Source organism: Cherax quadricarinatus, chromosome 6, assembly GCF_038502225.1.
Source record: "Cherax quadricarinatus isolate ZL_2023a chromosome 6, ASM3850222v1, whole genome shotgun sequence".
Classification (NCBI taxonomy): Eukaryota; Metazoa; Arthropoda; class Malacostraca; order Decapoda; family Parastacidae; genus Cherax; species Cherax quadricarinatus.
In genome coordinates, this window is record NC_091297.1 from 49859375 (window position 1) to 49879086 (window position 19712).

General features: G+C 45.0%; 1 protein-coding gene across 6 annotated transcripts in view; it reads left to right on the plus strand.

Moving 5' to 3' along the window:
* Positions 1-19712, plus strand: part of LOC128694479 (mitochondrial potassium channel ATP-binding subunit) — a 348027-nt gene that overhangs the window by 229190 nt on the left and 99125 nt on the right. For 5 of the 6 annotated variants that reach the window (XM_070081553.1, XM_070081563.1, XM_070081568.1 and 2 more), the window contains 4 exons: positions 8564-8767; positions 17367-17486; positions 18221-18324; positions 19216-19390. In XM_070081553.1, coding sequence (XP_069937654.1) covers positions 8564-8767; positions 17367-17486; positions 18221-18324; positions 19216-19390 — 603 coding nt within the window. The remainder of the gene's footprint in view (positions 1-8563; positions 8768-17366; positions 17487-18220; positions 18325-19215; positions 19391-19712) is intronic. The other variant, XM_070081574.1, reaches the window with a different exon arrangement.

The window sequence follows — 19712 nt, forward strand, 5'->3', positions numbered from 1 at the left end:
TAGGACAGTTTAACCCTTTGACTGTTTCCGACATATAAATACGTCTTAAGAGCCAATGTTTCTGACGTATTTATACGCATAAATTCTAGCAGCTTCAAATCAAGCAGGAGAAAGCTGGTAGGCCCACATGTGAGAGAATGGGTCTCCATGGTCAGTGTGCACCATATAAAAAAAATCGGGGAGCCAGTGGTGCATTGTGGGAATGCCATTTCAGTTGTCATTTTTCAGCATGTCTAGCGGTAAGAAATATGTGATTCCCCAGCAAATCTGGGACTCTTCTCTTCCCAAGTGATGCTCTAACACAGATGGAAGTGTCAGTGAAGATCAATTTCATGATTTGGAGGAGTTTGAGACCAAAAGCAATGGAGGAGGAGGAGGGGAGGAAGAGGAGGAGGAGGAGGAGGAGGAGGGAAGGAAGAGGAGGAGGAGGGAAGGAAGAGGAGGAAGAGGAGGAGGAGGAAGAGGAAGAAGAAGAGGAGGAGGAGGAAGAGGAAGATGTAATAACATTGTTCCCTTGAAGCAAGAAAAAAAAGTCCACCCCATGACAGTGACAAGATAAGGGGAGATAACATCTGATAAGAGCTGACTTTGATGAGCATAAAGGAGGGTAATATTACATGACCATCGCCCTCCCTTTGTTTTTGCTGGTACACAAACATTTCTGTCTGTCTATTTGTCTGTCTGTCAAGCTCCTGTCTGTCCATCTAGCTCTCTGTCTCAGAGAGCCACAAGACTGTGTCATCACGCTTTACTCACATCTTCAAGCAGAGTATAGCACTTTGTCTGGATTTCTTGGGTTATCCTAGGTAATTTACACTATGTATACTTGTATTTATGTGTACCTGTGAGACAGAGATAGGCAGACAGATAGAAAGAGAGACAGATTGAAAGATATAGAATGAGGGAGAAAGATAATTAGATAGAATGGAGGAGGGAAGCAGCATCCGACCCCATTGTTTTGACAGGGGTAGTAGGGGTAGTGACTAATGAGACAATATGTCACTTTGACAGCTGCCGACTTCTGACTCAAAACAATTATAAGCCACACACTCGCACACAAGACGGAGGAGGAGGAGGAGGAGGAGGAGGAGGAGGAGGAGGAGGAGGGAAGGAAGGGAGGAGGAGGAGGAGGGAGGAGGGTGGAGGAGGGAGGAGGAGGAGGAAGGAAGGGGAGGAGGAGGAGGAGGAGGAGGAGGAGGTAGTGAAGGAGGAGGAGGGAGGAGGGGAGGAGGAGGAGTGGAAGGAGGAAGGAGGAGGAGGAGGAGGTAAGGAGGAAGGAGGAGGAGGAGGAGGAGGAGGAGAAGGAGGAGGAGGAGGAGGAGGAAGGAGGAGGGAGGAAGGAAGGAGGAGGAGGAGGAGGGAGGAGGAGGGAAGGAAGGAGGAGGAAGGAAGGGGAGGAGGAGGAGGAGGAAGGAAGGAGGAGGAGGAGAAGGAAGGAGGAGGAGGAAGGAGGAAGGAGGAGGGAGGAAGGAGGAAGGGAGGAGGAGGAGAAGGAGAAGGAAGGAGGAAGGAGGAGGAGTGGAGGAAGGAGGAAGGAGGAGGCTGGAGGAGGAAGGAGGAGGAGGAGGAGGAGGCAGGAAGGAGGGAGGAAGGAAGGAGGAGGAAGGAAGGAGGAAGGAGGAAGGAGAAGGAGGAAGGAGGAAGGGAGAAGGAGGAGGAGAAGGAGGAGGAGAAGGACGGAGGAGAAGGGACGGAGGAGAAGGAGGAGGAGAAGGAGGAGGAGAAGGAGGAGGAGGAAGGAAGGAAGAAGGAAGGAAGAAGGAGGAGGAAGGAAGGAGGAGAAGGAGAAGGAAGGAGGAAGGAGGAGGAGGAGGAAGGAGGAGTGAGGAAGGAGGAAGGAGGAGGAGGAAGGAGGAAGGAGGAGGAGCAAGGAGGAAGGAGGCAGGAGGAAGGGAGGAGGAAGGAGGAGGAAGGAGGAGGAGGAAGGAGGAGGAAGGAGGAAGGAGGAGGAAGGAGGAGGAGGAGGAGGAGGAAGGAGGAAGGAAGGAGGGAAGGAGGAGGAGGAAGGGAGGAGGACGGAGGAGGAAGGAGGAGGAAGGAGGAGGAAGGAGGAGGAAGGAGGAGGAGGAAGATGAGGAAGGAGGAGTGGAGGATGGAGGAGGAAGGAGGAGGAAGGAGGAGGAAGGAGTGGAGGAAGGAGGAGGAAGGAGGTGGAGGGAGGAGGAAGGAGGAAGGAAGGAGGAAGGAGGAAGGAGGAAGGAGGAGGAGGAGGAGGAAGGAGGAGGAGGAAGAGGAAGGAGGAGGAGGAAGGAGGAAGGAGGAGGAGGGAGGAGGAGGAAGGAGGAGGAGGAGGAAGGAGGAGGAGGAGGGAGGAGGAGGAGGAGGAAGGAGGAAGGAGGAAGGAGAAGGAGGAAGGAGGAAGGAGGAGGAGAAGGAGAAGGAGAAGGAGGAGAAGGAGAAGGAGGAGAAGGAGAGGAGGGAAGGAGGAGGAGGAGGTATGAGGAGGAGGAAGGAAGGAGGGAGGAAGGAAGGGAGGTGGATGAAGGAGGAGGAGTGGAGGGAGATGAGGGAGGGAAGGCAGAAGGAGGAGAAGGAAGAGGAAGGAGAAGGGGAGGAGGAAGGAGGAAGGAGGAAGGTGAAGGAGGAGGAAGGAAGGGGGAGGAAGGAAGGAGGAGGAAGGAAGGAGGAGGAGGGAAGAAGGAGGGGAGAAGGAGGAGGAAGGAGGAGGAGGAGGAGGAGGAAGGGAGGAAGGAGGAGGAGGAAGGAGGAAGGAGGGAAGGAGGAAGGAGGAAGGAGGAAGGAGGAAGGAGGAAGGGGAGGTGAGAAGGGAGAAGGAGGAAGGAGAAGGATGAAGGAGGTAAGGAGAAGGAGTGGAGGAGAAGGAGGAGGAGAAGGACGGAGGAGAAGGATGGAGGAGAAGGGAGGAGGAAGGAAGGAGGAGGAAGGAGGAGGAGGAAGGAAGGAAGAACAAGGAAGAAGAAGGAGGAGGAAGGAAGGAGGAGAAGGAGGAGGAAGGAGGAAGGAGGAGGAAGGGAGGAGGAAGGAGGAGGAAGGAGGAGGAAGGAGGAGGGAGGAAGGAGGGAAGGAGGAGGAGGAAGGAGGAAGGGAGGAGGGAGGGAAGGAGGAGGAAGGAGGAGGAGGAAGGAGGAGGAGGAGGAAGGAGGGGAGGAGGAAGGAGGAGGAAGGAGGAAGGAGGAAGGAGGTAAGGAAGGAGGAGGAAGGAGGAAGGAAGGAGGAGGAGGAGGAAGGAGGAGGAAGGAGGAGGAGGAGGGAAGGAGGAAGGAGGAGGAGGAAGGAGGAGGAAGGAGGAGAGGAAGGAGGAAGGAGGAGGAGGGAAGGAGGAAGGAGGAGGGAGGAAGGGAGAAGGAGGAAGGAGGAGGAAGGGAGAAGGAGGAAGGAGGAGGAAGGAGGAAGGAGGAGGAGGAAGGAGGAAGGGAGGAGAAGGAGAAGGGAGGAGGAAGGAGGAGGGAGGAGGAAGGAGGAGTGAAGGAGGAGGAGGAGGAGAAGGAGGAAGGAAGGAGGAGAGGAAGGAGGAAGGGAGGAAGGAGGAAGGATGAGGAGAAGGAGAAGGGAAGGAGGAGGAGGAGAAGGGAAGGAGGAGGAGGAGAAGGGAGGAGGAGGAAGGAGGGAGGAGGAAGGAGGAGGAGGAGGGAAGGAGGAAGGAGGAGGAGGAAGGAAGGAGGGAGGAGGAAGGAGGAGGGAGGAAGGAGGAGGAGTAAGGAAGGAGGAGAAGGAAGGAGGAAGGAAGGAGGAGGAAGGAAGGAGTGAGGAAGTAGGAGGAGGAAGGAGGAGGAGGAGGAGGGAGGAAGGGTGGAGGAGGAGGAAGGAGGAGAAGGAGGAGGAGAAGGAAGGGAGGAGGAGGAAGGAGGAAGGAGGAGGAGGGAGGAAGGAGGAAGGGAAGGGAGGAAGGAGGAAGGAATGGAGGAAGGGAAGGAGGGATGGAGGAGGAAGGGAGGAGGAGGAGGAGGAAGGGAGGAGGAGAAGGAGGAGGAAGGAGGAGGAGGAAGGAGGAAGGAGGAGGGAGGAAGGAGAAGGAGGAGGAGGAGGAGAAGGGAGGAGGAGGAGGAGAAGGAGGAGTGGAGAAGGAAGGAGGAGAAGGAAGGAGGAGGAGGAAGGAGGAGGAGGAAGGGAGGAGGAGGAGGAAGGAAGGAGGAGGAGGAAGGAGGAGGAAGGAGGAGGAGGAGGAAGGAAGGAGGAGGAGGAAGGAGGGGAGGAAGGAGGAGGAAGTAAGGGAGGAGGAGGAAGGAGGAAGGAGGAGGAGGAAGGAGGAAGGGAGGAGGAGGAAGTGGAGGCGGAGGAGGAGGGGAGGAAGGAGGAAGGAGGAGGGGAGGAGGAAGGAAGGGAGGAGGAGGAGAAGGAGGAGGAGGAAGGAGGAGGAGGAAGGAGGAGGAGGAAGGAGGAAGGAGGAGGGAGAAGGAGGGGAGGAAGGAAGGGAGGAGGTAAGGAGGAGGAGGAGGAAGGAGGAGGAAGGAGGAAGGATGGAGGAAGGAAGGAGGAAGGAGGAGGAAGGAGGAGGGAAGGATAGGAGGAGGAGGAAGGAGGAGGAAGGAAGGAGGAGGAAGGAAGGAGGGAGGAAGGAGGAAGGAGGAGGAAGGAAGGAGGAGGAAGGAGGAGGAGGAGAAGGAGGAGGAAGGAAGGAGGAGGAAGGAAGGAGGAGGAAGGAGGAGGAGGAAGGAGGCAGGGAGGAAGGAAGGAGGAGGAAGGAAGGGGAGGAGGAAGGAGGAAGGAGGAGGAGGAAGGAGGAGGATAAGGAGGAGGAGGAAGGAAGGAGGAGGAGGAAGGAGGAGGAAGGAGGAGGGAGGAGGAAGGAGGAAGGCAAGGAGGAGGAGGAAGGAAGGAGGGAGGAAGGGAGGATGGAGGAAGGAAGGAGGAGGAGGAAGGGAAGGAGGAGGAGGAGGAAGGAGGAGTGGAGAAGGGAGGAGGAGGAGGAAGTGGAAGGAGGAGGAAGGAGGAAGGAGGAGGAAGGAGGAGGAAGGAGGAGGAGTGGAGGAAGATGAGGAAGGAGGAGTGGAGGAAGGAAGGGAGGAGTGGAGAAGGGAGGAGGAGGAAGGAAGGAGGAGGAGGAAGGAAGGAGGATGGAGGAAGAAGGAGGAGGAGGAAGGAAGGAGGAGGAGAAGGAAGGAGGGAGGAGGAAGGAAGGGAGGGAGGCAGGAGAAGGAGGAGGAGAAGGGAGGAGGAGGAAGGAAGGCAGGAAGGAGGAAGGAGGAAGGAGGAGGAGGAGGAAGGAGGAGGAAGGAGGAGGAGGAGGAAGGAGGTATGGGAGGAGGGGAGGAGGAAGGAAGGAGGAGGAGGAAGGAAGGAGGAGGAGGAGAAGGAGGAGGAGGAGGAGAAGGAGGAGGAGGAGGAAGGAAGGAGGGGAGGAGGAGGAAGGAAGGGGAGGAGGAGGAAGGAAGGAGGAGGGAAGGAAGGAGGAGGAGGGAAGGAAGATGGAGGAGGATGGAAGAGGAAGGAGGAGGAGGTAGGAGAAGGAGGAGGAGGAGGAAGGAAGGAGGGAGGAGGAGGAAGGAAGGAGGAGGGGAGGAAGGAAGGAGGAGGAGGAAGGAGGAGGAAGGAGGAAGGAAGGAGGAGGAGGTAGGGAAGGAAGGAGGAGGAGGGAGAAGGAGAAGGAGGAGGAGGGAAGGAGGAGGAAGGAGGAGGAAGGAAGGAAGGAGGAAGAGGAGGAGGAGGAGGAGGAAGGAAGGGAGGAGGAGGAGGAAGGAAGGAGGAGGGAGGAAGGAAGGAGGGAGGAGGAGGAGGAGGAAGGAAGGAGGAGGAGGAGGAATGGAAGGGAGGAGGAAGGAAGGAGGAGGAGGAAGGAAGAAGGAAGGAGGAGGAGGAAGGAAGGAAGGAAGGAGGAGGAGGAGGAGAAGGGAAGGAAGGAAGGAGGAGGAGGAGGAAGGAAGGAGGAGCAGGAGGAGGAGAAGGTGGTGGAGGAGGAGCAGGAGGAGGACAAGGTGGTGGAGAAGGAGCAGGAGGAGGAGAAGGTGGTGGAGGAGGAGGAAGGAAGTTATATATATAAGGAGGAGGAAGGAGGACGGAGGAAGGAGGAGGAAGGAGGAAGGAGGAAGGAGGAAGGAGGAGGAGGAGGAAGGAAGGAGGAGGAGGAGGAGAAGGAAGGAGGAGGAAGGAAGGAGGAGAAGGAAGGAGGAGGAGGAGGAAGGAAGGAGGAGGAAGGAAGGAGGAGGAGGAGAAGGAGGAGGAGAAGGAGGGAGGAGGAGGGAGGAAGATAGAGGGAGGAGGAGGAAGGAAGGAGGAGGAGGAAGGAAGGAGGAGGAGGAGGAAGGAAGGAGGAGGGAAGGAAGGAGGTAGGAAGGAAGGGAGGAGGAGGAGGAAGGAAGGAGGAGGAGGAGGAGTATGGAGGAGGAGGAGGAAGAAGGAGGAGGAAGGAAGGAGGAGGAGGAGGGAGGAGAAGAAGGAGGAGGAGGAGGGAAGGAAGGAGGAGGAGGAGGAGAATAAGTGAGGAGGAGGAGGAAGGAAGGAGGAGGAGGAGGAAGGAAGGAAGGAAGGAGGAGGAAGGAAGGAGGAGGAGGAGAAGGAGGAAGGAGAAGGAGGAAGGAGGAGGGAGGAAGGGAGGAAGGAGGGAGGAGGAAGGAGGAAGGGAGGAGGAGGAAGGAAGGAGGAGGAGGAGGAGGGAGGAAGGAGGAAGGAGGAGGAGGAAGAGAAGGAGGAGGACAAGGAGGAAGGAGGAGGGAGGAAGGAGGAAGGAGGAGGAGGAGGAGAAGGAGGAGGAGGAGGAGGAGGAGAAGGAGGAGGAGGAGGAGGAGGAGGATGATGATGATGATGATGATGATGATGAGGATGATGAGGATGAGGATGATGATGATGAGGATGATGATGATGAGGATGAGGATGAGGATGATGATGATGAGGATGATGAGGATGAGGATGATGAGGATGAGGAGGATGATGATGAGGATGATGAGGATGAGGATGAGGATGATGAGGATGAGGATGATGAGGATGAGGATGATGAGGATGAGGAGGAGGATGATGATGAGGATGATGATGATGATTGTTTGTTTGTTTGTTTGTTTTTGTAAACAAGTTTTGTAAACAATATATTGATAATTATGTTTGTGTGCTTATTGTGTTGTATACAACGAGTGTATATATGTACATTGCACCTTACTTTGGTCTCATAGGCCACATAAGTTATGTGAAAAAATAAAATAGTGAAAAAAACAAAAAACCTTCAATTACAAGTAAACTAAAGTTTACCGGGTGAGCGGCAGTCACCGCTGTTGCCATACGCGGCTCATTTTCTGCAAACTTCACGGCTCTATATCTCGGTAAGTACCGATGGCAAAAAATTTTTTTTGGGACTAAAACACTCAGAAAAATAATCTTAACATTTTCATAAGAAAAAATAATTTTTTTTTTTTTTGAATATTTGGCGACATAGAATGACAGTTTCAGAGAGGGGCCTGAAACAGTCAAAGGGTTAAGGGTTAGTACATCATATGAGAAAATAGTTATATGTTGCCACCACTCACCAAATTTGTCTGGAGGTCACCTGGTGCAACTAGATCACCCACAACCCCTGCCTAGATATGAGGAACCTAACTGGTCAGAAGTTCAACACATAAAGTGCAGTATACTTGCTGTGGGTGTTGATGGCTCCTTATAATCCCCTTTTACCATCTAATTTCCAAGTCCTGCCAAGTCGCTGGTTTTGCACATTCCGCAGGACTGTAACTCTGATTCTTCTTGCTCCTATTTGGGAGGCTTAAACTCCATTTAGCTTCCAGAGCCTCTGAATAATTCCCTCAAATTTCAATGTCGTCTTGTTCCTCATATGGCATCCTCTCCACCCAACACTACTTATTTGCTGGTTCCCCTTTTAATTCCCAAATTAATTTTAGCCAACAACAATGCATTTCATTGAGTTACATGCTAAATTTATGCATTATGGTTGCGGAAGATTCAAAATTTTCTATCACCCTGTCTTCATCAACATTTAACAGTTCCTCAAAATATTCCCTCCATCTTCGTGATTCCTTTGACTCTCCATTCAACAACTCTCCTCTCCTCTTTTTAACTGTCAAATCCATTCATTCCCTAAGCTTTCATATTAATCTCACTCCAAAACTTTTTCGTATTCTCAGCAAAATTTGTTGATAATATCTCACCCGCTCTCTTATTTGCTCTCCTATTACATTCCTTCACTGCTCTCTTAACCTCTCTTTTTCTCTCTATATACTTCTTCCTTGCATCACTTTGTAAAAACCTCTCATAACCTAACTTTTTCTCTCTTACTTCTCTCTTTACCTCATCATTTCACCAATTGCTCTTCTTCTCTTCCACACCCACTTTCTTGTAACCACATACTTCTGAACCCTCTAACACTACATTCTTAAATCTATCCAATACCTCTTCAACCTCATTGCCTATACTCTCACCAGCCCATCTCTTTTCCGCTAGTATTTTATATCTTCCTGATTGCCTCCTCCTGTAGTTTATAAACCTTCACCTCTCTTACTTGTTGATGCCATTCTTAATAAATAAGCATTAATTTGTATGCAGACTTGTTAAACATGCTTCAGTGATATATAGCAGTTTACAGCAGGTAAAATGTCTTCATAATAACCAGAATGTACTCTCATGTGTATTAGAATTTTTATGTTGCAAATGAATTTTATTTCAGGCTGGTTCAAATCTCTTCTTGAATGGTATAGTGATTGGAACATTGTATGCTGGTGGCAAGCTCATGTCCACCAATCAGATGAAACCTGGTGACCTCATGTCATTCCTGGCGGCTTGCCAGACCATACAGCGATCTTTAGCTCAGCTTGGCATCCTCTTTGGCACATACGTTCGTGGCATTAGTGCTGGTGCACGAGTATTTGAGGTGAAAGATATGTTTCTTTAAAAATTATCATAAATTTTAAAAGGCTAGGTTTCTATCAGATTATGTTTTAAATTTTACTTAACAATGCTCCTTTAACCCTTTCAGTGCATCATGTTTTACCCATGAAAAAAGGAGCTCCTCACATGAGCTTAAACATTACAGCATTGTTAGAAACGTATCATTAATTTTTTTTTTGTATAAGAGTATTTATTTAATGTAGGTATATCTAAATACAGTAGGGCCCTGCTTTATGGCGTTTTGCCTTACGGCATTCCGCTAATATGGCGATGTCAAATTATGACTCAAATTTACTATATGGCAAGCGGCCTTTCAAATATGGCGCGCCCCACGCGGTTTGTTTACATTCTTGGTGACCACATCTTTTATGTCAGTAAACTTTCCAAAATTTCTAGTGTTTTGAAGTTATTGCGTATTTTATATGTACTCTGATAATTATACTTATGTGTACCTGTACCTAAATATACTTACACACTGTGCTGGTGAGGAGTACACATTAAAATCGCTAAGTCTCTCTACTCATGACGCCAATACGTACTACGTAATAATAATCACTCTTGGGCACATTAAATATCTTATTTTACATTAATATAGGCATTTTCATTAATCCATCTGTGATATTTTCCTCAAAATTATATATGAAATCTGTTACATAGCATATAAACATGATACATACACTCACAAAATAAAAATTGATGTAAATATGAGATTTGTTTACAAAGCAGCTGTGTAGGTAGTGTCGGAAGAATTACGTTTTCTCTAGTCAAACTGGGGGATAACTGTAGAAAAATATTCTTTTCTTATGCCTTCACTCTATGTATAGCAATTCACGACCCTTGTGGGTTTAGTGCTTTTTATTATGATAATAATAATATCTTCATTCACTCTAAAAATGGTGTGTTGCTATTTGTTTATTCTGTACTAACTTGTACACAATATAAGAGTATTTATATTGTGAGGTAATTATTATTATAATAAAAAAAATATTGAGGTAAATGTTTTATAAACTCTTACAAATGGACATGAATGAACTAAAAGTAGACACACATTAATACGCATTTATTTCGCCTGACCAAGTGATCACCCACTACCTGTTCAGTTTGTGTTCTTACATTGTCTCAACTCTGTATCTCTTTCTCTCTCTCGTTTACTCTTTTGTTAACTGGTTGGCTCTCATTGACGATGGCGTCTAAGGTTAGCTGTGATAAAAAGAGGAGTCGTAAGCCTCTTGCTTTAAGTGCCAAGTTAGAGGATGATGGTGTGCCATTCTGATTTTATTCAATAAACACCCTGGCACTCACCTCTCACACATTAATATTAATATTTTAAGGTAAGTAATAAGTGTACAGTGGACCCTCAACCAACGATGGCATCGTATAACGTTAAATCCGACTAGCGATACATTTTTACGCAAAAATTTTGCCTCGACTAGCGCTAAAAAACTCGACCAACGCGATTTGTTCCATTCGAGACACGTCCACATGTGGCCTGCGCAGTGTTTACAAGCCAGCCACCGCGGTCGCATCCAAACATACAATCGGAACATTTCATATTATCACAGCGTTTTTAGTGATTGCACCTGCAAAATAAGTCACCATGGGCCCCAAGAAAGCTTCTAGAGCCATCCCTGTTATAAAAAGGGTGAGAATTAGTATGGAAATTAAGAAAGATTTTGAAGGGTCTGGGGCTAACCCTGAGATGCCTATGCCAGTTGTTGAATCCATTGTGCCTACCTCAAAGATTAAGGATATGTGTGCAAAGTGGGTTGAACTGCAAACCTTTATGGATGAAAATCACCCTGACACAGCTATTGCAAGCCGTGCTGGCGACTATTAGAATGACAATGTTGTGGCCCATTTTAGACAAATCGCAAAGGAACGGGAGGTACAGAGCTCTATGAACAGATATGTTGTGCGACAGAGGTCCAGTGACTCTCAAGCTGGTCCTAGTGGCATTAAAAGAGGAAGGGAAGTAACCCCAGAAAAGGACTTGACACCTCAAGTCCTAAACACTAACACCATCCACACTCTTCTCTCCTCCCATCCCATCAATCATCACCAGATCTTCAATAAAGGTAAGTGTCATGTAATTGTACATGTCTTCTTCAGTTTGTGTGTATTAAAATTAATATTTCACGTGGTAAGAAAAATTTTTTCAATACTTTGGGGTGTCAGGAACGGATTAATTTGATTTCCATTATTTCTTATGGGGAAAATTAACTCGACTGACGATAATTTCAACTAACGATGAGCTCTCAGGAACGGATTAATATCATTGGTCGAGGGTCCACTGTACTCTGTGTGTATCTTACCTTTTCTGATAATAATACTTGTGGACCTGTGTGGTAGCTGGGCTGAGGGACAACACTACGTTTTCTCTGCTCAGGCACCAGAGAAAACGTGTGTGAATCTGTGTTTGGCCCAGCCACTCCCCCACTCCACTTTTGTTTACAATTTTCGGCATGAATTATTCGTTACTTCTCCCTTCGTTTATGGCATCTAAAAGTAGTTGTTAGAAACAATTAAATTCAGTGAACAAGGTATGTCGATGCTAACAATATGGCTCTGGGCCACAGTATAGGTAGCTGGTAGGTGTAGCCCAAGCAGACTACACCTACCAGCTACCTACACTGACTTCCTACAAATAAATACTACTCACCTCTCTTCCTACATTAAGACTACATATATTTTAAGGTAAATAATAATGAGTATACTGTATGTGCATTTTAACTCTCTGGGCTGTTTTAAATATTGTATATTAAGTATGAGATGGGGAGCCAGGGCTACCTACACCTGACTTCCTACAAATAAGAACTACTCACCTCTCGCACTACATTAAGATTACAAATACTTTAAGATAAATAATGAGTGTACTGTGTATGTATTTTACTTTTTGTGTTTTTTAATGCCTAGTTCTATTACTAACTTAATATAATTTAGTGTAAACTTGTTGTCTGGCATTTACATGCATTTATAAATGGAAAAAATGGTGTTCTGCTTTCCGGCAATGTCTGCTTTCCGGCAATAGCCTGGAGCCTAACCTGCCATATAAGTGGGGCCCTACTGTGTACACAATTTTTGTATTATAACATGACTCATACAACAAATAATATTAGTATTTACATTGATGTTCACACTATCACCAATCATTTCAACATATCTGTTATTATCAAAATATAATTCATAACCCAGATTGTTACATTATTTAAATATCAAATACAGCAAACTGTAACATTCTTGTAAGCTACTCTATTTGTCTCATTATCTAGTAATTATAACTTAATTTTAAGGCTGCCCAAAATGCTCTGCATGACATAGGGTTTTCTGTGAAATAGTTTATACATGTCAGATCCTCTGGTGTTAATTGTTTACTGTGTTGTGCTTTATAGAAATAAAGTTGTGTGTTTGTCTCTTCCTTTTGTTTGTTATAGTTTTCTATGTTTGTTGTGCATATATAAAAAAAAAAGGTGGGAACTGCTAACTCAGGTAGTGCAGACACAACTGCTGTATGATCCATAAGAGTTTAGTGCTTAACCCTTTCGGTGTCGATCCTGTTGTACTATGGCTTTGAAGCCAGAGTCAGACCCATTGTACTACACCATGAGCTCAGCTCAGCTCACTCAGATAAGCTGTGAGCAGTAAATTTGGACTTAGATATGAGAGAATGGATCAGTGCGATAAGTGTGCACCATATAAAAAATGTCATACAGCACACAGTGCATAATAAAAAAAAGAAAACTGTGACTGTGTTTTTGGTTTAAAACAGTGAATTTATGGTGTGTTTTGAATTCTTTTTATTGTTGTATTCTCAGTTTCTTGGTCTCATTTGATAGAAGGGAAGATATATTACAGAAATAGAGATGATTTTGATTGGTTTCAGGATTAAAAGTAGCTTGAAATTGAGCTAAAAGTAGCAGAAATGTTCGATTTTTGCCAATATTCCAGAATGCACAGATTATGTCACTCGTCCAATATGCATTCAACTATGAGGTCTGATATGCCTTTTAGAATGTGCTGACATTATTTATACAATTATTACAATAGTGTAGTAGTCTGCATAACAGTAAATCTTCTAATTTTTGTGTGAATAAAAATTCAAAATGGAAAGCAAAGTGTAATATAGGAAGGGTCTGGAGACATTACTAAGGAACAGAGGAAATGTTTTTTAGTGCCAGCAATGTCTGCATTGTTTTCTCTGGACCCTATTTTTAAATTGGCATTTTTTTAATTTTGTGTGAAATTGGACAGATTACCGATTTCTGATCACTTTAGTGGGTAATTGATTTTTTTTTTTTTATCACACTGGCCGATCCCCACCAAGGCAGGGTGGCCCGAAAAAGAAAAACTTTCACCATCATTCACTCCATCACTGTCTTGCCAGAAGGGTGCTTTACACTACACTTTTTAAACTGCAACACTAACACCCCTCCTTCAAAGTGCAGGCACTGTACTTCCCATCTCCAGGACTCAAGTCCGGCCTGCCGGTTTCCCTGAACCCCTTCATAAATGTTACTTTGCTCACACTCCAACAGCACGTCAAGTATTAAAAACCATTTGTCTCCATTCACTCCTATCAAACACGCTCACGCATGCCTGCTGGAAGTCCAAGCCCCTCGCACACAAAACCTCCTTTACCCCCTCCCTCCAACCTTTCCTAGGCCGACCCCTACCCCGCCTTCCTTCCACTACAGATTGATACACTCTTGAAGTCACTCTGTTTCGCTCCATTCTCTCTACATGTCCGAACCACCTCAACAATCCTTCCTCAGCCCTCTGGACAACAGTTTTGGTAATCCCGCACCTCCTCCTAACTTCCAAACTACGAATTCTCTGCATTATATTCACACCACACATTGCCCTCAGACATGACATCTCCACTGCCTCCAGCCTTCTCCTCACTGCAACATTCATCACCCATGCTTCACACCCATATAAGAGCGTTGGTAAAACTATACTCTCATACATTCCCCTCTTTGCCTCCAAGGACAAAGTTCTTTGTCTCCACAGACTCCTAAGTGCACCACTCACCCTTTTCCCTTCATCAATTCTATGATTCACCTCATCTTTCATAGACCCATCCGCTGACACGTCCACTCCCAAATATCTGAATACATTCACCTCCTCCATACTCTCCCTCCAATTTGATATCCAATCTTTCATCACCTAATCTTTTTGTTATCTTCATAACCTTACTCTTTCCTGTATTCACTTTTAATTTTCTTCTTTTGCACACCCTACCAAATTCATCCACCAATCTCTGCAACTTCTCTTCAGAATCTCCCAAGAGCACAGTGTCATCAGCAAAGAGCAACTGTGACAACTCCCACTTTGTGTGATTCTTTATCTTTTAACTCCACGCCTCTTGCCAAGACCCTCGCATTTACTTCTCTTACAACCCCATCTATAAATATATTAAACAACCATGGTGACATCACACATCCTTGTCTAAGGCCTACTTTTACTGGGAAATAATTTCCCTCTTTCCTACATACTCTAACTTGAGCCTCACTATCCTCGTAAAAACTCTTCACTACTTTCAGTAAGATAAGATAAGATAAGATAAGATAAGATTTCGTTCGGATTTTTAACCCCGGAGGGTTAGCCACCCAGGATAACCCAAGAAAGTCAGTGCGTCATCGAGGACTGTCTAACTTATTTCCATTGGGGTCCTTAATCTTGTCCCCCAGGATGCGACCCACACCAGTCGACTAACACCCAGGTACCTATTTTCTGCTAGGTGAACAGGACAATAGGTGTAAGGAAATGAGTCGAAATGTTTCCACCCACCGGGAATCGAACCCGGGCCCTCCGTGTGTGAAGCGGGAGCTTTAGCCACCAGGCCACCGGGCCTGGTGGCTCCTCCTACACCATACACCTGCAACATCTGCCACATTGCCCCCTATCCACCCTGTCATACGCCTTTTCCAAATCCATAAATGCCACAAAGACCTCTTTAGCCTTATCTAAATACTGTTCACTTATATGTTTCACTGTAAACACCTGGTCGACACACCCCCTACCTTTCCTAAAGCCTCCTTGTTCATCTGCTATCCTATTCTCCGTCTTACTCTTAATTCTTTCAATAATAACTACCATACACTTTACCAGGTATACTCAACAGACTTATCCCCCTATAATTTTTGCACTCTCTTTTGTCCCCTTTGCCTTTATACAAAGGAACTATGCATGCTCTCTGCCAATCCCTAGGTACCTTACCCTCTTCCATACATTTATTAAATAATTGCACCAACCACTCCAAAACTATATCCCCACGTGCTTTTAACATTTCTATCTTTATCCCATCAATCCCGGCTGCCTTACCCCCTTTCATTTTACCTACTGCCTCACGAACTTCCCCCACACTCACAACTGGCTCTTCCTCACTCCTACAAGATGTTATTCCTCCTTGCCCTATACACGAAATCACAGCTTCCCTATCTTCATCAACATTTAACAATTCCTCAAAATATTCCCTCCATCTTCCCAATACCTCTAACTCTCCATTTAATAACTCTCCTCTCCTATTTTTAACTGACAAATCCATTTGTTCTCTAGGCTTCCTTAACTTGTTAATCTCACTCCAAAACTTTTTCTTATTTTCAACAAAATTTGTTGATAACATCTCACCCACTCTCTCATTTGCTCTCTTTTTACATTGCTTCACCACTCTCTTAACCTCTCTCTTTTTCTCCATATACTCTTCCCTCCTTGCATCACTTCTACTTTGTAAAAGCTTCTCATATGTTAACTTTTTCTCTCTTACTACTCTCTTTACATCATCATTCCACCAATCGCTCCTCTTCCCTCCCGCACCCACTTTCCTGTAACCACAAACTTCTGCTGAACAATCTAACACTACATTTTTAATCCTACCCCATACCTCTTTGACCCCATTGCCTATGCTCTCATTAGCCCATCTATCCTCCAATAGCTGTTTATATCTTACCCTAACTGCCTCCACTTTTAATTTATAAACCTTCACCTCTCTCTTCCCTGATGCTTCTATTCTCCTTGTATCCCATCTACCTTTTACTCTCAGTGTAGCTACAACTAGAAAGTGATCTGATATATCTGTGGCCCCTCTATAAACATGTACATCCTGAAGTCTACTCAACAGTCTTTTATCTACCAATACATAATCCAACAAACTACTGTTATTTTGCCTTACATCATATCTTGTATACTTATTTATCCTCTTTTTCTTAAAATATGTATTACCTATAACTAAACCCCTTTCTATACAAAGTTCAATCAAAGGGCTCCCATTATCATTTACACCTGGCACCCCAAACTTACCTACCACACCCTCTCTAAAAGTTTCTCCTACTTTAGCATTCAGGTCCCCTACCACAATTACTCTCTCACTTGGTTCAAAGGCTCCTATACATTCACTTAACATCTCCCAAAATCTCTCTCTCTCCTCTGCATTCCTCTCTTCTCCAGGTGCATACACGCTTATTATGACCCACTTTTCGCATCCAACCTTTACTTTAATCCACATAATTCTTGAATTTACACATTCATATTCTCTTTTCTCCTTCCATAACTGATCCTTCAACATTACTGCTTCCCCTTCCTTTGCTCTAACTCTCTCAGATACTCCAGATTTAATCCCATTTATTTCCCCCCACCGAAACTCCCCTACCCCTTTCAGCTTTGTTTCGCTTAGGGCCAGGACATCCAACTTCTTTTCATTCATAACATCAGCAATCATCTGTTTCTTGTCATCCGCACTACATCAACGCACATTCAAGCATCCCAGTTTTATAAAGTTTTTCTTCTTCTCTTTTTTAGTAAATGTCTACTGGAGAAGGGGTTACTAGCCCATTGCTCCCGGCATTTTAGTCGCCTCATACGACACGCATGGCTTACGGAGGAAAGATTCTTTTCTACTTCCCCATATAGAATGAATACTAGCAAAATAGCTGTGAGTTTGGTTGACTGGAACAGTGGAATTAGCTAAAAATAATGTGCAAATTAGACAAAATCGCTGGTGTACAAATATCGCCGAGACCGCTAACTTTGCGAGAGCGTAATTCCATAAGTTTTCCGTCAAATTTCTTACTTCTGGTTTCGTTACCTTTGGAAAAAGATTATTTTTTTTTTTTTTTTTTTTTGTTTTTAAATCCTGAGAGCAAGTTTGAGATCAGGGGTGTCTCAACCCCTGATCATGCCTGATAGCAACCTAATAGCAGTCTGCAACTCCTTACCTAACTTTGTTGGATTATTCTAGGTTAAATTTGCATAATTTACTGCCAATGTCAGCCTATATCAATTGCATGCCTATTGGGATTTTTATATAAATTTATAATATTTTCAATAAAATTCTATGTAGATTTCCTGGATGAAGCTTATCTTTGTATCTTATGAAAAAGTAGTAAGATTTGTTGCACACTCATTAAGGTTAGAGGTTGTGCTCTTACTATTCAGTCCTCTTCTCCACCTTTGGCTAGATATGTGTTCAGTGAAAAAAATGTCTGTTAGTGGCTAATTAGTATTTTAGTTCTATCCTTAAAGTTAATTTGTGCAATACATTAATGAAAATGGGTATGTTTTAATGCAGTTTTAATTGCCACTTTCAGTTTATCAAGCTAGAACAAACAATACCCATAAGAGGAGGAAAGAAAATTCCATACCATTCTCTGATGGGAAATATTGAGTTCAGAAATGTATCATTTGCTTATCCTACAAGATGTGATCAGGTGAGTACAGTATAGTAATATCTGTGTACAGTAGTACATAAGTACAGTGGACCCCCGGTTAACGATATTTTTTCACTCCAGAAGTATGTTCAGGTGCCAGTACTGACCGAATTTGTTCCCATAAGGAATATTGTGAAGTAGATTAGTCCATTTCAGACCCCCAAACATACACGTACAAACGCACTTACGTAAATACACTTACATAATTGGTCGCATTCGGAGGTGATCGTTATGCGGGGGTCCACTGTATTATGGTCATGTGGATATCCAATTACTTTTTTTTTTAGCAGTCACAAATTCAAAATAATATTTTGAAATCAATCATATACAGGTCCACATCCCTTTATCTGGAATTCTGAAATTCAAAAAGTTTCGAAAATCGAAGCTTTTTCATGGTGTGTGGAGTGTCAATTATCACAACGCATCACGTGGCGGCATTGAAAATCACTCTGAAATTTGAAAAGTCTGAAATTCAAAACAATACAGGCCCCAAAGGTTTCGGATAAAGAGATGTGCACCTGTACTTGTATTCTCATCTATTCTCTCTAACTCCAAGTGAACTAATGTACTGATATCTGAGAAAAAGAAGTCTTGTGAATTTTCATATAAATACTTATGTGGCTTTTGTGTACATAAAATGCTGCTGCTTCTTTTGTAGCTGGGTAATCCATTTGAAACATTGAAAAATATCTTCCTTTTGAAATTGTATATTACCAAATTATCTAATATTGAAGGAAGTGTTGCATGACTTCAGCCTACACATCCCAGCTGGCAAAGTTGTGGCTTTGGTTGGAGTATCTGGAGGTGGCAAGTCTACTGTTGCTCAGTTACTGGAGAGGTAAGTAAATGTAGTAGGTCTGCCCAGAAACCAGGTTCAGACAAGTGCACAATATATTGCCCAATAATGCTGCAGTACAGCATTATATATAGTATATGGCTTCAACACACTAATTTGTGTGTGTTATGCATGCATATTTGTGTGTGTTATGCATGCATGTTTGTGTGTGTTATGCATGCATATTTGTGTGTTATGCATGCATGTTTGTGTGTGTTATGCATGCATATTTGTGTGTGTTATGCATGCATATTTGTGTGTGTTATGCATGCATATTTGTGTGTGTTATGCATGCATATTTGTGTGTGTTATGCATGCATATTTGTCTTGAATACAAAGCAACAGTATGGAGCCCACACCTGAGGAAGCACAGAGTTAAGAAACTTAAGAAAGCACAGAGTTAAGAAACTTAAGAAAGCACAGAGTTAAGAAACTTAAGAAAGCACAGAGTTAAGAAACTTAAGAAAGCACAGAGTTAAGAAACTTAAGAAAGCACAGAGTTAAGAAACTTAAGAACGCACACAGTTAAGGGACCTGAGGAGAGGATAATGGAATTTAATCTAACAACATTGGAAGATAGGAGAGTCTGGAGAGATATGGTAACAACACAGAGTACTCAGGAAAATTTATAGGGTACACAGGGACAGGCTCTTTGATAGGTGGAAAACGGGAACTCGAGAGAGAGAGAGAGACATACACATATAAATGCACATATGCACACACACACATGCATGCACATGCTCACACAAACATATGTATAAATAAATGAAAGAAACTTGACCACATGTGTTTTGCAGAATGTTTCGGCATAAATATTCTGCATAACATACGTGAGGTCATATTGCATATTAATGATTACATCAGGGAATTATACTATTTAATGTTTTTCATCAGATTCTACGATGTGAAGAGTGGATCTATAATGCTTGATGGAGTTGACCTTCGTACATTGGATCCTTCCTGGCTCCGTGGACGTGTTATTGGCTTCATCAACCAGGAGCCAGTTTTGTTTGCTACATCCATTATGGAAAATATACGCTATGGATATCCAGAAGCTACAGATGCAGAGGTTATTAGATGATTCCACTTTTATATTATGTCTTTTTTTTTTATTCTGACCATCTTCCATTGAGGCAGGATGACACCGAGGCAGGGTGACACTGAGGCAGGGTGACACTGAGGCAGGGTGACACTGAGGCAGGGTGACACTGAGGCAGGATGACACTGAGGCAGGGTGACACTGAGGCAGGGTGACACTGAGGCAGGGTGACACTGAGGCAGGGTGACACTGAGGCAGGGTGACACTGAGGCAGGGTGACACTGAGGCAGGGTGACACTGAGGCAGGGTGACACTGAGGCAGGGTGACACCGAGGCAGGGTGACACCGAGGC